Source organism: Eucyclogobius newberryi, unplaced genomic scaffold (genome assembly GCF_026437365.1).
Source record: "Eucyclogobius newberryi isolate DKJ021-1_F unplaced genomic scaffold, fEucNew1.0.hap1 SCAF_1, whole genome shotgun sequence".
Lineage (NCBI taxonomy): Eukaryota > Metazoa > Chordata > Actinopteri > Gobiiformes > Gobiidae > Eucyclogobius > Eucyclogobius newberryi.
The window spans coordinates 27,697,213-27,723,649 of NW_027315723.1; the positions used below are offsets into that span (position 1 = coordinate 27,697,213).

The 26,437-nt window shown below is 40.7% G+C and overlaps 3 protein-coding genes across 4 annotated transcripts; all 3 read right to left on the reverse strand.

The window, feature by feature from the left end:
• Nucleotides 1-1,867: 1,867 nt before the first annotated feature.
• LOC140363612 (uncharacterized) lies at nucleotides 1,868-5,806 on the reverse strand. The gene is made up of 10 exons (XM_072450247.1): nucleotides 5,731-5,806; nucleotides 4,098-4,261; nucleotides 3,890-3,997; nucleotides 3,722-3,815; nucleotides 3,587-3,636; nucleotides 3,297-3,378; nucleotides 3,120-3,205; nucleotides 2,850-3,044; nucleotides 2,060-2,155; nucleotides 1,868-1,972 (listed from the first exon to the last, which is right to left on the reverse strand). The coding sequence occupies exons 1-10, from the start codon at nucleotides 5,804-5,806 to the stop codon at nucleotides 1,868-1,870; spliced, it is 1,056 nt and encodes a 351-aa protein (XP_072306348.1).
• A 3,999-nt stretch (nucleotides 5,807-9,805) lies between these two features.
• Nucleotides 9,806-19,321, reverse strand: LOC140357528 (jun dimerization protein 2-like). Of its 2 annotated transcripts, none has more exons than XM_072442077.1 (4): nucleotides 19,183-19,321; nucleotides 11,747-11,959; nucleotides 10,661-10,765; nucleotides 9,806-10,493 (listed from the first exon to the last, which is right to left on the reverse strand). In XM_072442077.1, exons 1-4 carry the CDS (start codon nucleotides 19,273-19,275, stop codon nucleotides 10,302-10,304), a joined length of 603 nt encoding a protein of 200 aa, XP_072298178.1. In that variant the 5' UTR covers nucleotides 19,276-19,321; the 3' UTR covers nucleotides 9,806-10,301. The 2 variants fall into 2 exon arrangements, with proteins under 2 accessions (XP_072298178.1, XP_072298176.1); XM_072442075.1 differs by lacking the exon at nucleotides 19,183-19,321 and adding an exon at nucleotides 12,742-12,893.
• Nucleotides 19,322-22,502: 3,181 nt separating this feature from the next.
• On the reverse strand, nucleotides 22,503-24,621 carry LOC140357554 (protein c-Fos-like). The gene is made up of 4 exons (XM_072442081.1): nucleotides 24,432-24,621; nucleotides 23,943-24,092; nucleotides 23,588-23,695; nucleotides 22,503-23,496 (listed from the first exon to the last, which is right to left on the reverse strand). The coding sequence occupies exons 1-4, from the start codon at nucleotides 24,552-24,554 to the stop codon at nucleotides 22,873-22,875; spliced, it is 1,005 nt and encodes a 334-aa protein (XP_072298182.1). The 5' UTR covers nucleotides 24,555-24,621; the 3' UTR covers nucleotides 22,503-22,872.
• Between the last annotated feature and the right edge of the window lie 1,816 nt (nucleotides 24,622-26,437).

Consider the following 26,437-nt stretch of genomic DNA (forward strand, 5'->3'; position numbering starts at 1 on the left):
AATAAATATATTGTTTTATCTATGTGTGTGTCATATATTTGGTATTGTACTATTTATGCATTAAAGTTTCTGGACAGTGTGGAAAAAACAAAACATTTGTCTGCCAAAAGCTTGATGTTCAAAGCATCATTACCCAGCAGCCCTTGGTGTTGTGGCTCTTCAGAAGCCCTCTATAATGGGATTATCTCAGACCAAGTCTTGAGGGTTGCTTTGGCCCTTCTCTCTTCATAAGCACACGCTCGAGTGCGTGCAGCTGTGTACGATGCCTCTTCAGCCTGTCTGTTTACTTTCATAATCACAAGAGGACAATTGCTTCTAATGTACGTCTTTGTTTCTTTGCCAGCACCTACACAAATGTCTCAACAACACTGCAGAGTTCATTATGACAGAACCAAAGCCACATATTTACATGAGAACACTGGAGCTTTAATGGGCCTGGATGCAGATCACAATGATCGGCTGTTTGTCTAATTTAATTATTTACTTGTATTACCTCTCAAGATTCCATTATCGCTTTCAAATCATGCTAATTAGAAGAATGTACCAGCGGGACCATCGACATCTCAAGGGCTTGTTGGCAGGTTTTTGGCCTTGCCTTTAAATCTTGGCTTAATTGTTGAATTTTTAATTTGACTGCTCAACGAGATGTGTGTTTAGTGTCTTTGTGTCTATTGAGGTAAAAGATGGGCCATTGGCAACTCTCTAGATGTGTCTTTATTTTGTCTCATCTAAAGAATTATTTACTAAAAATATTTACTATCTCTTGTTTTTTTAATAAGATTATATTTTAGAATAGCTTAGAATTTTATTTTATTGAAGAGTATTAAAAGGTCAATAACATAAAGGCTCAAAGAATATGATACTTCCAAAAACATCCTCTCTAAACAAATAACAAATTAAATATTTTTTTTTTAGTTTGGGACCAGTTGTCTAATTCAAAGTTCTCTGTCTTTGACATCATTCCTTGTCAAATATGTCTTATTTTGTCTTTCTTCCAACATCAACAACCACAACGCATTTTTTGTCCCAGTGTCCCACCACCACAAGATGCCAGGTCCACAGGAAAACATTGCAATTGATTTATAATAAATGAACAATGAGCCAACTCCCCCTCTTGATCATGCAGCGTGCAGCCTGCATAAGTAATGCTGCATATGCACATATTTATATGTGCTTTTTCTTTTTGCAGGCTACTGTTTTTCATTCACTGAAACTAATGAGGCGACAACAGCCTGCATCTGGTCCTATTCTGCTCCTCGTGGGGCCTTTGATATGAATGCCAGTTCTGCTTTTCTTGCTCCTGTCCCGTTGTCATACCTGAAGATTATTTTGTTGGAATTGAATGAGACTGGACCTCATGACCCAGAAGCACGGGCAGCTGGCAGCTGGTGTGTGTCACGGGTTCAAGTATGCTCTGAACAAAAGCATAATAACTGAAGAATGGATAATTTTATTAATATGATACAATGTGTGCAATAAAGCATTTTATTGAGTGACTGTGTAATGCATTACACAGTCACTATTAGTTCTTGTAGTTCTTTATGGCGTATTATTGAGTGACTGCGTAATGCATTACACAGTCACTATTAGTTCTTGTAGTTCTTAATGATCAATTATTGAGTGACTGTGTAATGCATTACACAGTCACTATTAGTTCTTGTAGTTCTTAATGATCAATTATTGAGTGACTGTGTAATGCATTACGGCCGGAGACATCTATGCATTACGCAGTCACTTGTGTTGTCACTCCTTCATATCAGCAAACTGGCTGCAAAATAAAAATATAAATGATTGAAATAAATGATTTACAATACAGTGAGAACAATGCTGCACATCATATTCTTACAGGGGAAACTGACCTTAAATGTTAAACGGAGACATGTGGCAGCACCGTGTATTGGACCACTAACTCCGGAAACCTCTCGAGAACCTCTTTTAGTACCTGCATGAAGGCCTTGCACACAACGACCGTCTGTTGTCACGTGTAAAGGCACAGCGGTTAGCACAGTAGTTACAACATATAACATATATGCTATAACAGTGGTGTAAATGTACCCACAGATATGTCGATGTCCTCCAGTGCAGATTTGGGGTTGTTCTTGACTGCCTTGAGAAGAGTCAGCGCTCCCACAGCTGTGATGGTGTTGTGGTGAAGCTAAACACAGTGCATATTATGAGGGATCAATACAACGTAACAGACGCTGAAACACTGGTGAAAAAAGTGTTCAGACTGATTTTAATATATATATATATATATATATATATATATATATATATATATATATATATATATATATATATATATATATATATATATATTTATTTATTTATTTATTTTATTTTTTTATATATAACGTATTTGCTAGTGGAGGGCCTGTTTTTTATCTCACTTGAGTGGCAGTTAATTTAGCTTGAAAGTGGAAAAGTAGGGACACATTTTGGTAATAATTCATAATAATAACTACACTTATTCCTACATTAGTAAAGCATGAAAAAATACTCATTGTGCACAAATTGTTTATTAAGAACAATACTAATACTAATAAACCTGAATCATGCTTTGTTAAGGCAAATTAAGTGTAGTTTGTATAAAGTGGTACACAAATATCTACTATCTAAGTAAATCCAAGCAAACAAAAATAATAATTTGCCACTTTCGCAGTCGCAGCTAGAGAGAAACGTTTCTGATGTTTAAATGCTTTGGCTGTGGTGTAGGAGGCTGCACATGGTCACATACAGTACTTTATACCTTTACCCAGTGTAAAGGTATAAAGTACTGTATGTGACCATGAGTTTTACCTATTTGAAGTAAATGTAATGGGGTTATAATAAATTGTCATTGCTCTTACCTTAAGGACCTTCAGTGTGCCGTTACCAGCCAGGCCCGGGCAAAGCAGACTTACAGCCTGGTCATCGATGAGGTTATAACTGAGGTCCAACAGAACCAAAGTACTGTTCACCTTCAGTGCCTGACTCAAAGACTCTGCAACATAACTCGAAAATCCACTTGAAACCAACAGGAGGTGTTTCAATGTTGAGTTGGCCTGTAAAGTCAAAGTTACTATTAGAGGTTTTTTTTTTTTTTTATTAAAAATATGAATAATGATTATTTGTGTTACTTTGAGCCCAACACACAATGCCACTGCTCCTTCCATACTGAAGTTATTCCAGCTCAGATTCAGGACCTCAATGCCAACATTTCCAGCTTAAACAATCAATGATCTACGTGTTATTTATTTTCAGTCTAAAATCAACAAAACAATTGTATTTTACTTTATTTTATAGTCATACCGTACCTAGCATTTGACCCAGATGTTCCCCTCCAGCGTCAGAGAAATTGTTGAGACTGAGGTCCAGCTCTCTGATGACATAATCACCCTTGTAACAAAATAAGAAGATATTGTGTATAAAAAAAACAGAAACATGCTGTGTTTCCCTATCCTAAAAGGGCAATGATTTGTTTAAATATATATATATATATATATATATATATATATATATATATATATATATATATATATATATATATATATATATATATATATATATATATATATATATGAAAAAAGTTATTTATTTATCAAACCTTCAAAACTTCGGCAAAATATTTAGCACATGCGTCATCAAACCTGTTTCCTGTTGGAACACAAGCAATAGTGGGAAATAATGTCTACTATGTTATTGGTTTTTACATATTGACAAGCTAAAGTGTTTTAATCACCTGAAAGTCTGATGCATTTGACACAATAGTTGTGCAACATCATTTCATACAGGACTTTTGCCCCTTCGAGACGCAAATCATTTTTGGAGAGGTTCTAAAAAGACATACACATTATTATGGAGGGGAAATAAGCCAAAAGCTCAAATAGATATATATTTGATTAGTTACAAGACTGCTGATTTGAGTGTTTGACTGGAGCATCTCCACCACATGGTTAGCTCCCTCTGCCTTCAGGCTGTTGTCCTCCAGTTCAAGGCTTGTAATGGTATTATCATTCTCAAAAACACCAGAAGAAACAGAAGCAACGGTCAGTTACAAAAACAGCCTCATGCAATTACAGTATCTTGTCATTCTGTTTATCATCTAAAATTCTTACTAGCAAACTAATGGCCAGAGCCTTTGCCCCCAGAGGCCCGATGCCGTAATGATTCAGGTTCAGAGACGGGCCCTGATGACGGAGTAACTGCTTGACCTCCACAGCCCCGGTCCTGCCACAGGCTTTCAGGTACATGTCTGCCAGGGACTGACTGGGTTTTTCATCTGAAAGCAAAATAACTTATACAATGAGCTTTGGGTGGAGAAAAGTTTGTAGTCTGAAGACCTAACTTAATATTGTGATATTTAAATGCCCTTTCATGGTAATGAATGAATTTTTGTTTTAGTAACATGTATTATTTATTGGTAAATAATTTGTTAATTATCAGTTTACCAAACAGATTTTTGCCAACTAATGCCACACTGGAGGTCAATCACACGGAATCTAATGGCTTTTACGTTGCATTCGCGTTCGCGGACAGAGACGGTTAATAATCTAAGAAATCACCAAAAATGTATTCAATACTGATCATTTTAAGTTTCCTTTACAGTTAACGTTTAATAACATTAGCATAGAACCAATATGTCTGCAAAGGTTTCCTTAAAATGTTTATTTATTTGGAACATTGACCACTTGAGTGCTATTGCTATTTATTTTAGTTGATTTAGTAGATTTTTATAAGTGTTAAGTGTTTCAGTTTCACCCATCCTTGCCTTGTGCCTTTTAAATGTAATTTTCCAAATAAAATTAGAATCATAAGAGTATACTTAAATAAATACATGTGTTATACGCATGTATTTATTTTACACAGGTAAATAAATCCTGTTTTGGGTGATATGCATTGAAGCAATGTATCTGAAGCACAGGCAAAGCTAATGTCCTTATAAAATAGATTTATTTAAAAAAAATTGGTTGATTCAAAAAAGGTTGATTTCTAATGGCTCTAACAAAGACATACTTCACAGTAAATAGATCCAAGTATAAATGTTGCATACAATATTTGTGTGCTAATTGTGTAATCGTGCACAAATGTACCCAAAAGTACCAACTGAAATAAAGACAAATACATGTTCTCAAACATGTCAAACAAAGTATCAAAGTTTCAACAAATTTTGCCCCAAAATAAGGAATAGGACTTGGTGACTTACAACCTTATCCCTCCATTCTCCCTCCAGGTGATAAAATGTAAATTGGTCTAATTAGCATATACATTAGCGTACCCAGTTTAAAGCGCCCCCTGGAGGCTTTACCTGGGAGTGTGACACATTATTGTGAAGCTGCTGGTTTATGTCGAATCAGACACTTTGAATAATATTCAACAGAAACAATGTATAATATAATATTCCTATTCACAATGCACAAGGCCAGAAATACAGGGAATTTTTAACAATTAAAAATATGTTTTTGGAGGTTTTGTTTTTTTAAACAGGAAGTACTTGAGTGAGAAAGTTTGTATATTCTTGGAATTTAGATTTTTTTTTGGGAGGGGGAGAACCAGAACAACCAGACCAACCAACCAACCCACGATTGAACAACCAATAATGCATTTAATGCATTAATATGTATTGCTCTTTTGGGTTATACTGTGGCATAAAATGAATGCAATAGGTAAATATTTTGTGAAAACAAATATTTCTAACTATATATAGCTTGTCTGTAGCTTTAGAAATGTCTTTCTATCTTGAATGTTTACTTGTTGGTTCCATGTCCTCCAAATCTGTGTCAAACTCATCGCTGCTCCGCTCCTGTGGGACTTTCTGCTCCTCCATCTTCCAACAGTGTCTGCAGACCTTAATCCAGAGTCCTCTTCCCCACAGACCTTGATCCAGAGTCCTCTTCCCCACAGACCTCACTCCAGAGTCCTCTTCCCCACAGACCTTGATCCAGAGTCCTCTTCCCCACAGACCTCACTCCAGAGTCCTCTTCCCCACAGACCTTAATCCAGAGTCCTCTTCCCCACAGACCTTGATCCAGAGTCCTCTTCCCCACAGACCTCACTCCAGAGTCCTCTTCCCCACAGACCTCACTCCAGAGTCCTCTTCCCCACAGACCTTAATCCAGAGTCCTCTTCCCCACAGACCTTGATCCAGAGTCCTCTTCCCCACAGACCTCACTCCAGAGTCCTCTTCCCCACAGACCTCACTCCAGAGTCCTCTTCCCCACAGACCTCACTCCAGAGTCCTCTTCCCCACAGACCTTAATCCAGAGTCCTCTTCCCCACAGACCTTGATCCAGAGTCCTCTTCCCCACAGACCTCACTCCAGAGTCCTCTTCCCCACAGACCTCACTCCAGAGTCCTCTTCCCCACAGACCTCACTCCAGAGTCCTCTTCCCCACAGACCTCACTCCAGAGTCCTCTTCCCCACAGACCTCACTCCAGAGTCCTCTTCCCCACAGACCTTAATCCAGAGTCCTCTTCCTCACAGACCTCAATCCAGAGTCCCCTTCCCCACAGACCTTAATCCAGAGTCCTCTTCCCCACAGACCTTAATCCAGAGTCCTCTTCCCCACAGACCTTAATCCAGAGTCCTCTTCCCCACAGACCTTAATCCAGAGTCCTCTTCCTCACAGACCTTACTCCAGAGTCCTCTTCCCCACAGACCTTAATCCAGAGTCCTCTTCCTCACAGACCTTACTCCAGAGTCCTCTTCCCCACAGACCTTAATCCAGAGTCCTCTTCCCCACAGACCTTAATCCAGAGCCCTCTTCCCCACAGACCTCAATCCAGAGTCCTCTTCCCCACAGACCTTAATCCAGAGTCCTCTTCGCCACAGACCTTAATCCAGAGTCCTCTTCGCCACAGACCTTAATCCAGAGTCCTCTTCGCCACAGACCTTAATCCAGAGTCCTCTTCCCCACAGACCTCACTCCAGAGTCCTCTTCCCCACAGACCTTAATCCAGAGTCCTCTTCCCCACAGACCTCACTCCAGAGTCCTCTTCCCCACAGACCTCACTCCAGAGTCCTCTTCCCCACAGACCTCACTCCAGAGTCCTCTTCCCCACAGACCTCACTCCAGAGTCCTCTTCCCCACAGACCTTAATCCAGAGTCCTCTTCCCCACAGACCTCACTCCAGAGTCCTCTTCCCCACAGACCTCACTCCAGAGTCCTCTTCCCCACAGACCTCACTCCAGAGTCCTCTTCCCCACAGACCTCACTCCAGAGTCCTCTTCCCCACAGACCTCACTCCAGAGTCCTCTTCCCCACAGACCTCACTCCAGAGTCCTCTTCGCCACAGACCTTAATCCAGAGTCCTCTTCCCCACAGACCTTAATCCAGAGTCCCCTTCCCCACAGACCTCAATCCAGAGTCCCCTTCCCCACAGACCAGATTCCTCTACCCCGCCTGAGCATTGCTCACACAGAAGAACTTTAAAGTAAACACATTTCAAAGCAAATATACGTAAAATAAATTGTCAACCAAAATAAAGTCAAAGTCTAGTCTAGATGTAGAACTACTGCGGGTGGCGGTAATGTAACACTTGGATACCAACCGCCATAAAACATCAAAGAAGAAGACGTTTTTCCCTTTATTTGTGACATCATTGTCAGTGACATCATCATCATGGCGTGACATCATCATCATGGCAACTGTACAGGATAAGGCCATGTATTACGAAATCACTCGCAATGGCTTCTTGCCTTTGCGCAGCATCTAGTTTATTATTAACATTATTAATAAATGGTGTTTTAGTTGTGAGAATCATTCGTGTAAGAGGTTATTAAAAATAAATGTGTTCAAACACAACCAGAAAACATTCAAATGAAAAACTGGCAGTTTATAGACATATTGATACTATATGGTGAAAATTATTTTTGAAATACAGGTTATATTGACATCATCATTTCAGATGGAGGCTGGGACTTTGTAACCACATATATTTATATTAATGAACAGTACATTTCCCAAACTGCTGATCCACAAAAATCTGATCCACAAATGTTAAACTCTCTATTTGTTTTAGTTTTGTCTCCACAAACAATCACATTGATGATAACACTCTTACACTACTACACTCGTTCATACACAACAGCCACAGAAAACCATGAAACCCGTCTGATCCACCACTTTCTCACAAAATGTCCACAAATGTCCCACACAAGAAAAACACCTCCTCCTGTTCTTTGTTGCCCAATTCTAGTTCACTTTTGCTGAAGAGAGCAAAAGAATGTCTAGCCTCTGTCACCTCATTCTCCTGTTCGAGCGCAGGGGGAAGTATGTTCTGTGCTTTAAAATATGTTTATTGGCCCAGGTTGCAGCCATCCTACAATTCTAGGGGCTCCTAGAATGAAGAAAATATACAAAACAAATATAATTTTAAATTGCAGAAAGAAAATAATAAAGTTTATTCCTTGTGTTTCTTTTTCCTGATGTTACCATCACTTGGTATTGCCACGACAACCACAACAGCTTTCCTCTGCACCTTGGTTGGTTCTCCATTACCATTCGGTCTGTCTATCTGGAAGTCCCAGAGGACCTTGGCTCGGTCGTTCACCACCACCTTCGGAGGTGTTTCCCACCTTGTCCTCGGGGTCTCCAGCCCGTCCTCTGTGCAGATGTTTCTGTATTTTATGACGCTCCATGTGTGCTGTCCCTGCAGCATCTTGCACCCTGCAGTCATGTGCGGGATGGTCTCAGGGCCCCCTTTGCACAGCAACACCTTGGGTCTTGTCTGGTAGATCTGGGCCTCTATTGATCTGGTGTTAAGGGCCTGCTCCTGTGCTGCCATGATCAGGGCCTCTGTGCTTGTCCTTCAGACCGCCTCTTTCTAGCCATTGGTAGGATTTCGTGATATCAGCCACATCAGTTATGTCCCGGTGGTACATCCCATGTAGGGGCTTGTCCTCCCATGATGGTCCCTCCAGCACCTCATCATCCTCTGTTTCCCATTGTCTGAGACATTCACTGAGCACTTCATCTGTAGGAGCCTTGTCCTTAATGTACTTATGGATATTGGATGTTCCGTCCATGATAGTGGCTCTCACACTCACTAGTCCCCGGCCTCCTTCCTTACACCTAATATACAGTCTCAAGTTGCTGGAGTTAGGGTGGAACCATTCATACATGATGAGAAGCTTTCCTGTCTTAACAGTACCAGTATCTCTTGCTTTGTCCACCTTATTCCTCCAGGGCATCTGATCACTGACAAAGCTTAGCTGTTCATAGCCCAGGACTTGTTCTTGCCATTGAGCTGGTTACTTAGGACTTACTCATTAGGCATTTGGCTGTTGTCACTTTCCTTGTTACCTTTTTGAGGTTGCCAATGACCTGTGGTCTGTATCTGCTATTGCTCCTTCTGTGAGTGAGACCCCTGAGTAGACTACCTTCCCTCTATTTGTCACCATCACCACCACCGACTACACTTCTAGAGCCCGATTGACATCCCAACGTCAGCGCTGTAGATCCTGGTCGTGTGGTTCAGTGGATCAGTGAGTCGATGTGGCTAAAACTCTCACATGTGCCTACCTTAACGTTAATGTTAATTATTGTTTTTATTGTCGTCGATTTCAGTTACAACTGCTTCTAGCGGCTAACGTTTATCTGAATTCCCCCATTTTGTTTCTTCAAACTTAGTTTATAGTTGTGTGTCTAATGTCCCTTTTGTAATGTTGTGTGATCTACACCAGCCATAGAAATAAACCCTTCTGCCATAATCACAGAGTCCACTAGATGGAGCAACTGTCTACAAACAATGGTACATTTAATGCAGGTGCAGAACTGTAATATAAAATATTACAAATTCAGTCATTCAAGAGAAATTACATCAATTGTTGTAGGTAAATGTTTATGAATACAAAGCAGTACAAAATATGTTCAATAATGAGCACTTCCAAAGAAGTTGTAAACAATTTTCCAATATGTGCTTTTTGTAGGACGCCAGCGTCACCATCAGTACCTGCCACTGTCCAGGCGTAACAGATAAACCATGATCCACCCTTGTATAGTGCAGTATACACTTATGTTTAAAGGAAATAGTGCCAAAATACACAGGGCTTTTGAGATCTTGATGTAAGCGTCGACACTGTCGTTTCCTGTGATTCTCTCATGTTTCCATTGGTCCCTTTACAAAGAGGTGATTCAAGATTCAGCGAGGCACAGCAGGTGTCCTCAGTTACTTTGTGCAGAGGTGATATTTCAACAGGCAGAGCCAGCTCCTGTTGCTGTCCTGCAGGTCTTTGGGCAGAGTCTCCAAAGTGTCCAGCTCAGAGCTCAAGTGCTTTATAGAACTCCATTTCCAGTTCTGTCCTTGCCTTTCTAATGCTTTCAGTTTTTGTCCAGGGCCAGCTGCTCCAGCAGAGGGTTGGCCTCACTCTCCGGTGTTTTCACACTGTCTGTTCTCACTATGCAGGTCGGCCGGTGCAGGTTGAGCATCACCATGAGTTGCTGCCTTTCCTGACGTAGTTCTTCAATCTGAGCCTTCAGCTCAGAGTTCACCATCTCCAGACGCTCCGATTCCTAGAGAGAAAGGTAAAGCTGCACATTACACTAGAAACACATCTCTGAAAACGAGAAACAAGTAACAGTAAGTTTCTTTCACAGAATGAGTAAGCAGTCAGACTCTCATAGCACACATCCTGCACTCTAGTATTTGTTCACCAGTACAAAGTTGTTTCATGTCTCACCCGCTGAAGGAAGTCTGTTCGTTCCTTCTTTTTGTTTCGACAGCGCGCCGCTGCAACCTTGTTTTTCTCTCTTCGCCGCTTCCTTCTTTCCTCATCTTCATCCATCTGAAATAATAGTTCTGAATGATTAGTGCATTAGTGTTTAATCTCTAAGAAGCATTTACACATCTACACAATAGATTGCGTTAATGTGACATCACATGCCCATAGTTTAAAATAGAGCTGTTCATTGTACAACTGATCTCTACATTTTCAACCATTAAAGAATTGAGCTGGAGGGAAAGTCAGAACTATCCGACTTCTTGACCTGGTCAAGTCTTCTCAACAAAATCTCACAATAGCCCCAGAAAGTGGTTCCATTATTCAACTCCAAATGTGTGATTCCTGTCAGTTTAAACCAGGCACATCCAAACTACGGCCTGGGGGCCAAATGGGGGCCCTCAGACCAATTTTTGTTGGCCCTCCTGCTAAGTTGGTCCAAACAACAAAAAGTACTACTTTTTACAGTCAAATTGGAAACATTCAAGCATTCTGATGTTATAACACCTATTATTAATGTTACAAGTCTTATTAAAGGTGTGGAGGCTCATCGAAACTATGTCAAATGCCAAATTTTGAATGATTCACTTTGTCATTTGACAAATTCGACATTGTCGGGTTGTTTGTGGCCCTGTGCTCTGTATACATTTCAAAATGCGGCCCTCAGTTTGACACCCCTGCCCTAAACCTTTGTGGAGCCAATCCCCCCAAAATAATGAGAAAATAAAGTGAAACATTTGTGGACTTCTAGTTTGGACATTTCTTTCAAAACCGTGACACTCATTGAGGTCATCTGAGGTTATGACATCAAACTCTAAAACATGAACTCAACCTATAGTTTAAATTACCTTAGGAGGGCTATACATTTGTGGTGATTTTACGCTAAAACGTTTTGTTTTAAAGAAGCTGACATATGATGCTACATTTCTATTCCTTCAGTATCTGATGAGCTAATACAGTGACAGATGTGATTTCATTTCAGTGGTGTTCACAGGCGCTCTTCACAGATTTAAATTCTCACTTCTATGAGTCTAAGGCCTTCTTCACCTCAGTCTTTATGAGCAGTGGCCTCTTCCCCAGCCGGCCCAGGAAGTGCAGGGGGCCCAGCATGGAGCCCAGCTGGTGAAAGTCCGCCAGTTTGAGTTGGTTGGAGAGAGTGGTGGCTGAGATGCCCGCTAGCCCCAGCCTGCTGAAGGAGCCCGCTGCCAGCGCAGGGTCAGGAATCTGTCCCGGCATCATATCCAACCCGGACACCACCACCTCTTAGAAAAAAACAAGGGCAGAAAAAATAGAAAATAAGTCAAAACATCTGTGAGCCCGTCCGTTATAGTGAGATGTACATCTCTGACAACTGCAGTAGCTTCTGAGTCACTAACTGTTTAAACAGGAAAGGTTTAGCAGCTGCACACTCAACTCTGTAGCGACATGTACACAAAGAAACATGCTTTCTACAATAACACAGATTGTTTACCAAACCCATGGAATTCCTTTTCAAATATTCATTTGGTCTCAGACTCTCAGTCTTAAAGGAAATCAAAAGCAGTCAAATCTTGAGAGAGCAGGCAACACTCTCATTTCATCCCAGACTCTTTCAACAATTTAAGGCATTTTAAGGCTTTGACCACAGCTCCTTTAACGCAATCAGAGAGGAATGAGAACACAGGAGAAAAGCAGAACCAGAGCAGTCCACTAGGAAGTTGGACAATTAAGACTTCTGTCTAATGGCTTGAAGACAAGCTGGGGAAAAGCTCAGATGGTCAAATAAAAAACAAATGTTAAGGAGGCAACAGTGAAATCTGAGATGAATCTCTAAAGGTGGTGTCCAGAAAGGCCTGAGACTGTCCCACAGAGATAATAGTCAACAGGCTGACAAGTTTATACAATACATCAGTCATTAAAGTGAGATTCTGATTAAATAAGCTGCAGAGACAGAACTTGTAAGTGTGTAGAGCCATAGAGATCATAGACAATGAATAGCTTATTTTTAAAAGACAGATTACTGTAAATTTACAATGACAAATCAGGAACATTATCTCCATTACCTCCACATTGTTTTCCTCCCGCTGGAGGTTGGGCATGTTTGAGCAGACGGACAAAGCCCCTCTCATATGTAAGCCACAAAGACGAGCATTGTAAGGGTCCATGAAACAGCTGACTTGCTGGTGGGAGTCAAGCCGACGACCTGACTGTTCAAAGTGTCTCTCTTTCTGTATCAGTTTTCTGCTAAAAATGAAAGCACGACTATTACAAGAAGCATAAAAGCAGTGTTATGTAAGCCTATTCTAATTCACTCCACCCAGCTTGCAGGCGGGGGTCCAACTGTTGTTAAATGTCAAGCACAAATCAGAAGTAGTACCACAGCAGTCATCTGAAAACAACAGAGACCAGTTGTCATATAGTGGTAGTGTCCGACGATGTATTTTACGCTTTAATTTCCCAGTGTGCAGCCCTTCTTCTCTTCTCTGTGTGTTTACTTCCATTTACTCGGCCGTTGGCAGCAGACAGACAGTTGAGCTGTTTTTGCTGGAGAGGAAAAGAACAAGCTCTGGTAAAAATCTCTCAGAATCCCCCTCACTCTGACGCTCCCCAGAGAGGTGTGAATGTAGAAGGTGCAGAAAACGGTCTCAAAGCAAGTCATAGTAGTGTCGAGACATGCACAGGCAGCGAGGAGCCATGTAAACTACTTAAAAATGGTTGAATTTGCTCTAAGTAACCATTGACTGACAGAAAATCTGAACAGTGTGACAAAAAAACATCTACTTATAGTCAGTGTATGTTATATTACAGTAATTATGAATGTTCAGCACAGGTAGCACATATAACTGAGCACAGACAAGCAAACAAAAAAAAGGAAAATAAGTCCACGATTTGTTAAAATGGCCAGAAATGTACTGCGAAGTCAATGTCAATAGGTTAAGTCAGCCACATGGCGAGGAAAGAGCCCATTCCTCACCAGGACATGTCGAAACGTGCCAATTCAGATGCAAGAAGACACACTAAAGACACACAAGGCACGCATACACTACTGTGCAAAATAAAAAACGCGTCGGCTTCAAATCCCATGTAGGAAATTTACCTCCAAGCTTCAAATAGAGATTACTGCAACCATATGCTAAAAATCAAAGTATGGTATTTAAATGATTCTACACTGCACATATGTTCATGAAATACTGAAAAAAACTGAATATTGTGACTACAGAACATAAATAGGTTTACTTTCTCTAAACTAGCAACAGTGAATTGTGCCCAAAATGCCCATGGTGTTTGATACAGTTGATGGTATGAACAAGCAAAGTAACACGATATACTGATACGTACATTCAGCACACCGCTACTACATATATATATATACATATACATATAATAAAACCATACATCTGGCTAAGGTCAATATGCAATTTAAACAAAGCAGTGGCACTGCTGCCTCTCAGAAATAGCAAGAAGACATGCAAGAGGGTGGAGAGCGGAAATGTCATTTATTAGTAATGAAATATAGTGCAGAACGCGAGAACTGGCATCAGCCCAAAACCAACCAACGCTCGCTCCCTCTCTCTCTGTCTGAGCTTCGGAAAGCAGAGAGAAGAGAGGGCCTTCTGTGTATCCGAGTGCTGGCCTTACATAAATATATACAATCCTCTGATTCCTCTGCTGACACACACTATCAGTCTTCAGATGCACTAATACGCTCCGTTTCCTGAGCCCAATTAGCACGACGGAGGAATTCAGCCCCTCGCCGACGGAGCCACTCGCCCCATTATCATTCCTGTACGAGCCCAAAGGAGATGGACAAAGCAGGCTTTTTACCAGCCAAGACGATCCAGAGCGGGTAGAATATCTCCAGATTTAGTACATTATTTAACAGTGTTTACTACGGCCAGAGCAAGAAATTATTCATTCATTTTATCAACCCGCAAACTGTGATTGTAGTCGACAGAATCACTTCAGATCCAGCCTTTATACCCCAGATAATTACACATTGATATATTTAACTGTGGACTTTACTGCAACTTAACAACATATATTTGTTGGCCTTACTATGGATCTTAAAATCTTATATTGTCATCAGCAAATACCAGTTTTCAACCACAACTGCAAAAATGTATTGATTTCGGTATCAACTTAAAATATATATATCAGAGCGTTCCCTTCTTTCTTTTTGAACATACTGAAATAAATCCAGTTGTTCACTCATCCACTCCTGCTTAACCAAATATTCTCGTTTTACTTGAATTTGTAGGTGTATTTTGACTTCACGTGGGGCCGTTCTCTGCGTTTGGTTCGAGCTGGACTTTGCCGATTTATTCTTAACTGTCAAAACATTAGACAATAATTATGAGCTCAACAATTCCATGAGTAACAAGTTTGTAAAAACCCATGAAGTGTTCTGTTCTTGAACTTTAAAGATAGACTCAAAATGGCTGGAACAACAGGGTCACAGGCGTCATAAACAGGCTCTAGATGTGAAGATGGAATATCTAAAATCGGTAACTTCACATACGTTTAATCTGATTATTTCCGTTAGTGACTGGACTCATTCACTTCTTGTATGTGATGTCATCTGAAATAAGGAAATGACAAAACGATTCTTCAGTCAGAAAGCAGAATGAGCCTCACGTGAGTCTCCCATTTGCACTTTAAAGCTGAAATCCAGTCGGTCAATGCAACTCTCTAGTCACTACCTACAAGCACCAGTCGTGTCCAGTGAGGGACGTCTGGAGGTGTGGCACTGGCATCCCTCATCCTTCACCAGAGCATTCAGACACATTCATTTCATCTCCATTAAGAGTTTCCTTCTCCTTTCGCCGTCTGACTCTGATCACAATCTATACTTTATTAGAATAACCTCGCGTGACGTTATTTACCGCTAACAACTGAACTCACTGAAGAACCACGGTCATCTTTCTTTACACAAGTTTAAAAATGTCATTTCAAGGTCTCTGCGATCATCATCATCATCATCATCTGCACACTTAGTCATGAATGTGTCGACTTAGACTTTCACAATCCCCAAAGGAAACAAGGGAATTTGGCACGTGTTTGACCGGGACGCGCAGCCCAAATACACAAACTCTGCATTATGATTTCAGCCCAACAGAAAGGACTGCAAAGGACTACACGGTCAAACTATCATTTACTCTTGTGCGTTCCTCTTTAAAGGTCACAGAGGGCAGATGGAAGTCCTCACTCACACATGAACATTGTATTGTGCATGATAGATAAGTCACAAGAGTTTGACTTACTTACTGAGACCACTTGTAAGTCATGCTAAAATAACACACAAAAAAACAACAGGAAATGTAATGTTTATTCAGTGAGAAACTATGTCTAAAGCTGCTCCTGACATTAGACACCTGCAGATCTCCAGAGCAGAGGTGCTGCTGCAGCTGCTGGTCGTCTGTGTGATCGTTGGCATTAATCCTCCCTGCATCTATGTTCTACCTCTGGGTGGTCTTGTCTGCATTATTGAAACGACTTTAAGAGTATAGACACGAATGACCCTGACATGCTTTATACTTTCCAACACTGGGGCACTTGGTCATCAAATCATTCGAGCATCGATAAGATGCAGCCAGTTTTCTCAGTTGTCTTCACATCACAGATACATCTTTAGAGCTGCTGGACGTTAAGTGGCACAGTATTTTGTGCGGTTGCATTCCTGAAGACGTGGGCAATCTGGAAATCATAACCTTGTTAAAAAGGCCACATTAGCGGCTGTGTTTAGAAAAAAAATGCTTTTAATGTCCACTTCTCAGTTACAGCTCGGAACGTTGGGGCTGCAGAGCGTACCTCTCGCCCGTCTCAGCAATGTTTTTACAGGCCATGTGGAAAGGCTTATGTGGACTACAATGTGAATCTGATAATGCGATACCCCCAGAATTAGTATTAGAATCACAGAGCTGGTTGTAGCGTAGTTGGCTCGCCTGCAATGCGACTGCTGTCTCTCCGGTGCGCTGGGGTGTAGCTTGGCAATTCTCGCTCTCCAGAGACGGACTGGAAGGCATTTCTACTTAAAATAAACCCTGTGCGCCCACGTCCAGCCTCTCAGCCCCGTTGGCCCTTCACCACTTGTTGGCTTGCCAGCCCTTTCCTATTAAGCGTTCCATTTATGCACAAACCGTGCTCCGGATAGGCCCGGGGGTATTTAAACCCTTTGCTCCATATGCCAGCTCACTTATCACATGTAAACAGAAACAAAGGGGAGACGTCCATCACACAAATGTTCTCTGCCTGGGCCACGGTGTGCAACACGCTGCATCAATGGAAAACACTGAACTTATGAACCCAAGTCTGCAGCACATGAGCTACATTGTCTGCTCTGTGCATGCAACAGGTCCAGGGGTGTTGATGTGTCTATGTGTCTATACACTCACTGCTACGGGACATTACTCTATGTGACTTGTACTCCATTTGAGCACCTGTAACGTGCAAAACAGAAGTGTGACCCGCTCTCACGACCACCACGTCCCCTGCACACGTTTTACACTCTAGTCAAAGTGTTGCATAAGCATCCATTATGAACAGACTAGCTTTACTTGTAGCACTTTGTACAAGTCCTACTGCATGTCTCGTGTGTGGCGTTACGTAACACACGCATGCGGGGGCGCGCGCACACACACACACACACACATAATAGTAAGAACTTTGGAGGTAAAAAAAAGTGTTTATCTCAAGCGATCTGAAATGTCAACTTTGAGCCGATATAACAACCGCCTTCAGACTGAGCAGCTCCCAAAAGAGTAGCAAGAAGAAAACGTGACTATTAAGACCAATTGATTGAATCTGTCCACACTCTGTGCAGTAAAGTCGCGCGCACAAAGCCCCTGACTGTGTATAATTGTGTATAACTGTGTGTAACTGTGTATAACTGTGTATAACTGTATAACTGTATAACTGTGTATAACTGTGTAACTGCGTATAACTGTGTATAACTGTGTAACTGTGTATAACTGTGTATAACTGTATAACTGTGTAATTGTGTAACTGTGTATAACTGTATAACTGTGTACTGTATAACTGTGTATAACTGTATAACTGTATAACTGTGTATAACTGTGTATAACTGTGTAACTGTGTATAACTGTGTATAACTGTATAACTGTGTATAACTGTATAACTGTGTAACTGTGTAACTGTATAACTGTGTATAACTGTGTATAACTGTGTACTGTATAACTGTGTATAACTGTATAACTGTATAACTGTGTATAACTGTGTATAACTGTGTGCAACTGTGCGTAACTGTGTATAACTGTATAACTGTGTATAACTGTGTGTAACTCTGTGTAACTCTGTGTAACTGTGTGTAACTCTGTGTAACTCTGTGTAACTCTGTGTAACTGTGCGTAACTCTGTGTAACTGTATAACTGTATAACTGTATAACTGTGTATAACTGTGTGTAACTGTGTGGAACTGTGTAACTGTGTGTAACTCTGTGTAACTGTGTAACTGTGTAACTGTGTATAACTGTGTGTAACTGTGTGGAACTGTGTAACTGTGTAACTCTGTGTAACTGTGTGTAACTGTGCGTAACTCTGTGTAACTGTGTGTAACTCTGTATAACTGTGTGTAACTGTGTGTAACTCTGTATAACTGTGTATAACTGTGTGTAACTCTGTGTAACTCTGTGTAACTGTGTGTAACTCTGTATAACTGTGTGTAACTCTGTGTAACTATGTGTAACTGTGTAACTCTGTGTAACTCTGTGTAACTCTGTGTAACTCTGTGTAACTGTGTGTAACTATGTGTAACTGTGTGTAACTCTGTGTAACTGTGTGTAACTGCGTGTAACTCTGTAACTCTGTGTAACTCTGTGTAACTGCGTAACTCTGTGTAACTGTGTGTAACTCTGTGTAACTCTGTGTAACTGCGTGTAACTCTGTGTAACTCTGTGTAACTCTGTGTAACTGCGTAACTCTGTGTAACTGTGTGTAACTCTGTGTAACTGTGTGTAACTGCGTGTAACTCTGTGTAACTCTGTGTAACTCTGTGTAACTGCGTAACTCTGTGTAACTCTGTGTAACTCTGTGTAACTATGTGTAACTGTGTGTAACTCTGTGTAACTGTGTGTAACTGCGTGTAACTCTGTAACTCTGTGTAACTCTGTGTAACTCTGTGTAACTGCGTAACTCTGTGTAACTGTGTGTAACTGTGTGTAACTCTGTGTAACTGCGTGTAACTCTGTGTAACTCTGTGTAACTGCGTAACTCTGTGTAACTGTGTGTAACTCTGTGTAACTGTGTGTAACTGCGTGTAACTCTGTGTAACTCTGTGTAACTCTGTGTAACTGCGTAACTCTGTGTAACTGTGTGTAACTCTGTGTAACTGTGTGTAACTCTGTGTAACTGCGTAACTCTGTGTAACTGCGTGTAACTCTGTGTAACTCTGTGTAACTCTGTGTAACTGCGTGTAACTCTGTGTAACTCTGTGTAACTCTGTGTAACTGCGTGTAACTCTGTGTAACTCTGTGTCCGTGTGGCGTTACCTGCAGCGCGTCCGAAGCCCCCAGGAGCGGCCTGGCTCGGTGTGGGACCCTCGGATGGAGCGTGTTCGCGGCGCGGGGCAGAGCGCGTTGCATCAGTCCGTTTAAGCGGCGCAGCCCGGGTCTATGAGCGCTCAGGAATGCGGAACCTCTGTCCCAGACGTAAGCATGGATCAAAATAATGTAAGAGGAGGGCTGGACACGCCCCTAGCAACCAAAACACACACACGGGGAGAGGAAAGTTTTCAGGCCAGACTCAAGAGCGACTCTGGGATAAACAAACGCCTCCAGTAGTCAAGCGGGCAATACATGGAAAGGGTTTATTAGCCTGCTATTTGTGTGTTTCTATTTTTGAGAGACAGAATTGAATTGTTTGCACGTCCAATAATCAATACATTTTAAGTATTTTTCTAAGCCTAAAACAGATAAAGTGTATACTGCATTAGTACATTTGCACATTCCTGACCACACAACCAGCAATATATTTACTAGCAAATGGAGAACTCAGCATTTGATTGAAAGGATTGGAGTGCTTTTGCACATGGATGATTTCCTTAAACTGTATGCCATAAAACACTTCTTTTGTTGGGAGAGACTTTTGCCTGAGTTCCAGACTGCACAGTTAAATTAGAATGTAAAACAAGGAAGCATGATTGATGCCCTGTGTCTAAAGGGGGCTCTGAGGGAAGTGCGTGTCATTGTCTGTCTTGGCATCAGTGACACATTTCAGACAAGACTATTTAGACTCAACTACTTTGCACTGTTTGCAAATGTTGTTGAAGTTGTTGAATGTCTCTTGCATCTACATAAAGGCCAAAGCTGTGTCTGAAGTGTTAAGTCTTAGTCTTAGGTTCCATTTGTAACTGTTCTAGTTTAGGGTCCACCACCTGCTTGTCTCCATGGAGATGTTTTTGCTTGATTATTATCTGATTATTATTATTATTTTTAATTATTATTATTATTTTTATTTATTTCTAATTATGACCTTACATAGATTGATCTTGTATTTTTGGAATTATTGCAAAAGAAAACTTAAATTGCTGTACATATCTTTTGTTTGCAAAGGACTCTCAAAGTTAAAGAATTACATACAATTCATTCATTGACTTGACCTAGAACTTGGGCTTTCATGCAGGTAACTTGGCATGGTCATACTGTGGAACATTCATTATTTTTCATTACATTATCATTATCATTATTATTTTTTCATTCAGACAGTTCGATAAGGTTAGTGACATACTTGAGGAATGGCCCCTTGACAATGTGGAAAAAAGATAACCAAGCATTTCACTTTTGTTTTGTCATGGTGTCAATAATTGTGAATAATTACCAAGATACTTCACAATAGTCATAACACTAAATGTTGATATGGTGATAACCCTACATTCTTGGTAACACAATAACATCTCCACAGAGACTAACAAGAGGCAGAAATATCAGGCTTCTTACACTTTTAAGAGCGTTTGTGCAAAATGAGGCAGTAAAAAGTGTTGGCTTGATAAAAAATGATGGTAACTTAACCCTAGTGGAAGGTTAACTAAATAGTTTTAAAGTTGGGCTGCTAAATTATTAAAAGAAAGGCTGATTACAGATGTATTTCATTTAAAAACGCATTAATGTATCATTTGTGTTTGTGTTCTATAAAAACCGTTGGAAATTCCCTGACACCCAGTCAGTGTCTTGACTCATTCTGCCATCAGACCCCAGACAGAAGTTTAGAGCTCACATTTATTCACCTTCCTTCCCTTTTGTTGTTTAGTTATAATCAGGCACGTCAAGTGAGCACCATTGACCGATGTTGTAGGAAACTGCAGGACTATTTTTTATTCAGACTACGAAATGGAAACGTTTCCTCGGATTGAGTCACTTAGGGGGAAAACAACTATTTGCAATTTATTTTGCAGTGATTTGTTTCCACCATATGATCTAATTGCATTGTTTTCTTTTTGTTACTTCCTCGAGTCAACACTGGCACTGTAAACCACTCTTTTCAGATGAGAGAAACCTAGAAATTACTAATGATATAATAATAATTAATGACACAGTAGCTCACATAATACTATATAACAAACATTTAACATTTCTTTAAAAAAAAAGAATCACGTTTTTATGGATAACCATTTACAGAAATGTCTGTACACAGTAGATAGAATGAATAAATCAAACGACAGCACAAAATCGCTTCACCTCTCAGGTCACTCGTGCACTGGCTCCCTCTGCTGGAGAGATGGGGATGAACAACGTGCGACGCAGCTCATGTGAAGACTGCGACCTCAACCACCTTTTCCTGCTCCGAAAACCACCTGACACACTACTATCTTATAATAGAAAGTAAAGGCCTGATTATCTTATTGTTTATAAAGCCGGGCCTATAAAATATGAATCCTAACTATATAGTCTTAGCAATTAACACACCTTTTCATTTTAATTCAAGCAGTCTGGTTTGGACCTTTTCAGGAACCCCCTGTGTAGCTTTAGGTTGGGATCAAGAAAAAAATGTTGCGTTTATTTTGCAGAATCACTGGCTAAACGTGCTTATGTTTTGTGTGTGTTGCATCATTACATGTTTGTTTGTCATCGTCCATTTAACACGTTTTTTTTTTTTTGCTCCATTGCTATTAAACTAGTAATTTCACATATCAGGTATTTACGCTTAGCCTCTTGCCATCTTTGCCAGTCTCTTTTGTTTCCGACATCTTCCAGTCCAGAAATGCGACACCCGTTGCCATGGAAACAAAACAACTGCAGTTACCCAGCTCCCAAATATGGGCAAGGGAAGTGATACGTTTTCACCCGCGTACTGACGTCATGTACTGTACGTACGTACGTCTTGCGCTGCTGTGTTGTCAGGTTCTCTTGACCGCGACAATAGAGAAGCCGAAACGAGCTATGAATAAATAATTAAGCCACTGTATCTGCGGCTCCCACTCATTTGACAAGCGAACACGCGCTCCACGCAGCTTCTTTTGTACTCGTCATTCCCACATGCGCATTATGCACGTGACATCTGTAATAGGCTGCAGAAGAGGACTCTTTATATCCACCTCATATTCTACTCAAAGCTGATGTTTTAAGGAGTTTATTATGGTCACGAAAAAAAATCTTGTCATATTTAGCTTCTTTTTTTTTTCATACCCCAAAAGATGGATGCACCAATCCAGGCTCCTATAGCTCAACCTCTTACAGGCAATAAAGGCAAATTGTATCTTGCAAATAGAATCGTGCTGTATTGTTGGTTCTTTCTAACGTTGAATCATCAAGTTAGGTATGTTTTATACTGATCATCATATAATTTTAATGAAAAAATAAACAGTGTCATAAAATACTGCGGGCTATGTATAGAGAAAATACAGGACAAATACTTCAGACATAAACCACAGGTAACACAGAGAACCATAACACAGGGACACGGTTGGTGACTCCGCGTTTTTCCTTCTTTTTTAAACATTACACAATTACCTTGCATAACTTGGCTTTACTTCACTTTTAAATAGTCATAGTTATGTTTTTGCATGCATTCTTACAGTACAAACTCTGCATTATACCAGTGGGATGGAAGTAGTCAACATTGTTACAGTAACAACCATACAGTTTTCTTAATTTAACTGTTAGCACAAACCATGGGTCTATAAACTATCTACACACGCTTTTTGGCTGGTGGGAATCTATTACATATTGCATCAGCTCTTAATCTCACAGAGTGAGTAGTGTTGGAGAGTGTAGATCTTTAGTGAAATCAGATGCTCCTCCTTTGAGACTCTCACAGCCCTCAGCCAAAGAAACAATCTCAGAGTAATTAAAGGAAAACACAGAGCGGTAATTGCTACAAGTGGGACTGGAAGACATGACTGGTGTGCTCAGAGAGTCAAAGTCATTGGCCACAGACTTGTACAGGGTTTCCCAATCTGATTGACAGAATGGCGTGCCCATATCGATGTCAGGCACTGATGCTGTGGTGTCTGTCATTACCTCCATCTCTAATGTGGGCACAAGGTCATCCAAATCATCTCCCTTCAAATCATCAAGAGTGTCTTCCTCTGCACTAGAACACAAGAGGATGTTGGAGTTTCCCAAAATGGCAGTTGTGGGACTACAAGGAACACAATCCATGTCATCTTTAGACGTCTTTTCATTGTCTAACATGGCTTGTGGAGAGCAGGGACCATCTTCAGACTCTTCCTCACTGCTTTCATTTACAGATAGTTTGCATGAAGATTGGTGAGATACTAAAACCTTCTCAAGCCGTTCTTTCTCCTTTAGCAGGTCCGCTATCTCTGTCTGGAGCGACGTCTTCTCATCTTCAAGCAGGTCTGTTTCCTGTGATCAATGGCAACATCATGAGCAATAGGCATCTATATGTCTTTAAGAGTGCGTTAGGTGAATAATACACAGTAAAAGGGTCACTTACTGCTTGGAGTGTGTCTATTAGTTCCTTTCGTCTGTTGCGACATTTTGCTGCAGCAATTTTGTTTCTCTCTCTCCTGATCTTCCTCCGATCCTCCTCCTCCTTGGAGAGCTACAATCATGAGAAAACACATTCAATTACCAAAATGCTTTTATATATATATACATATATATATTATATACATATATATTCAAACACATTGTCTACATTGATGTGATAACCGGAGCTGTCACTCTGACGTGTGTATGATCTGTGCACGTGACTTTTTGTGACTTCATTATGATAGGGTCAACAAAAGATAAATACTCATTCAAAGTGTACCCTACTAAATGTATCTGTTTTCTGCCGTTGCATGTACCTGCTCTTTCTTTCCCTTCTTGGAGCTCTTTGCCTTGGATGCACCTGCCACAGAAGAAGCCTGGGAGGCGCCGAAGGGTTTGGCTTTGCCGCGGGTGGAGAATGTCCGCGCAGTGGGCACGACAGAGTCTGTCCCACTGTCTCCGGGGTCCTGAAATATCAAGAAACATTAATATAGCACTGGCCTGTAGTGAATTATATTTATATGACATAGCCTAATTGGTTTACAACAGTCCACAACCAATATGTATTGTGTCAAAATGGCTCGTTCATCCATGCGGCATCGGAAAGGCTCAAATCACTTCAAGTAAGCCCAAAACGACACAGATAAAACCATGTCTTTATCTAGGTCAATATCCTATTAATTTAGCATAGTGTAAGGTTATCATTTCATATTATTTAAGGCCTATCTATATTATATATAAAAACAATGCAATAGGCTGGTTTGATTAAAACCTCTAAAGATGTAATCACAAGGATGAGACTGTACCTCAGATATGTTCTCTGGTGAAAGCGCGCCAGGCAGCTCGTTGCACCCAGGGGTGTCCCCATCCGAAGAGGCTGTGCTGCAACTGGAGGACGAGTCAAACTCGGGGAAGGTGTCTTTGCGCATGGTCTTGGCTTAAAATGTAAACGGCGGCATATGTCGTCACTTTGTATTAAATTCCTAATGCCTAATTCTAGCTGTCACTTCTGTGGCTCTTGCATGCACCGTGCAAAAAGTGAAGAGACTCGCCTTTTATAGTGAGCCGAAATTTTATGAATGAAATCGGTGTGGTGAGACTAAACCATTGCAGAGAGGGGGAGATGAGGGGCTGAAAACAGAAGGATTTGTTCATTTTGACAGGCGCAGTGTTTGTAGAGTTACAGCAATGGAGAATTATGTTAAATTTACCTTTTAAACTGACTAGTCACCGCACATTTAGACTTATTTTCAACTATTCTATTAGCTAATAATTTGTAGAGCTATAGAGCTACCCATCTTCAAGATACCCCCTCAACGTCACGTCATATATGCAGCATCTGCATCACAGGCTGTAGGATACAGTGTGTTCTCATTGTGCTCATCATGCGTAATAACTTAATATCTTTTTTTATACAAACGTGGTAAGGGACTGTCCCGTTGTCAACCGTTTTTCTCTATAAATAGGCTAAATATCAAGTACTCTATAGCCAATCTGGTAGAGAGTTTCACTTTGGTTAAGTCGTGTAGCCCATAGCCCAAGTTTCATTATAATGCCAATTCAAATTGTAAATACGTGGCCGAAATGTGCCTATTTGCTTCAGCAGCATAATTATGGATGTTGTAGGGTAAATTAGCCGATCGTCAAGTGGTCGCACCATTTATGGAGTTTCCGGTGATGAGGCACGCCTTCAGAAAGGCGCGCGCAGATGCAAGTGATGGATGCAAGTGAAGCGACTACTTAGAAAGAGAAACGTGCGTTACAAATTACAAGGAGGGCATTCTCTGATGAATAGTGATGGTATAATACCACATTTTTAGAATACCGATACATTTGGGAAGGTGAAAGGCGTATATAAAACCAGACATGTTTAGTTGGAGGGGCTATGATCTTCCATGAGGGTGCACCAGGGGTGATCACAACTCAGGCGCACCCTCACCACCCCCTTCCATGGACCAAACAACTTTAAATGTATAGCCCCCTGTGAGTTATAGCCGTTAATATAATACATCCATGGTTATAGCCCGTTATTTTCTTTTTGGAAGAAACATTTTGGAACAAAGTATATGTTAAAATATATCTTGAAACCGCTTGAAAACCACTGATGAAGATATCATCTACATGTAAAGTATTGTCTAAATGTAATTTGAAGACCCCCTTTAACCTAGTTAGGTGGTGCAGCCAATAGTCCTTGCCGACTAGTTTGCATATCTATATTTAGCTGAATGGTTTCACGGGGGATCAGTCATGTGAGAGATGCATGAATGGACCCCTGCTCCTGCTTCTCGGCAGTGCCAGCCCCCTCAAATTTACTGGAATGTCAGTCTTTTATTCAAGCTCATATGAGATTAGTGTGTACGATGTTTCAAAGTTACAGCCCATATAGTCTGGCTATCTCCTCTGTGGACCGATCCTAAAACGTAAATCAATAATCGTACACAGGCCCGACATAACTTTCCATAACAAAATGACACAATTATGTTTCATTCAAAGCATTCAATACAAACGTGTCCGCGTTTACTGTGGGGATGGCTTAGATCATAGAGTAGATCCATGCTTAGCCTATGGTCTGCATGGATCTATTATAATGACGGTCTGGTGCTGATATTATAATAGATCCATGGTGCTGATATTATAATAGATCCATGGTGCTGATATTATAATAGATCCATGGTGCTGATATTATAATGATATTATAATAGATCCATGGTGCTGATATTATAATAGATCCATGGTGCTGATATTATAATAGATCCATGGTGCTGATATTATAATGATATTATAATAGATCCATGGTGCTGATATTATAATA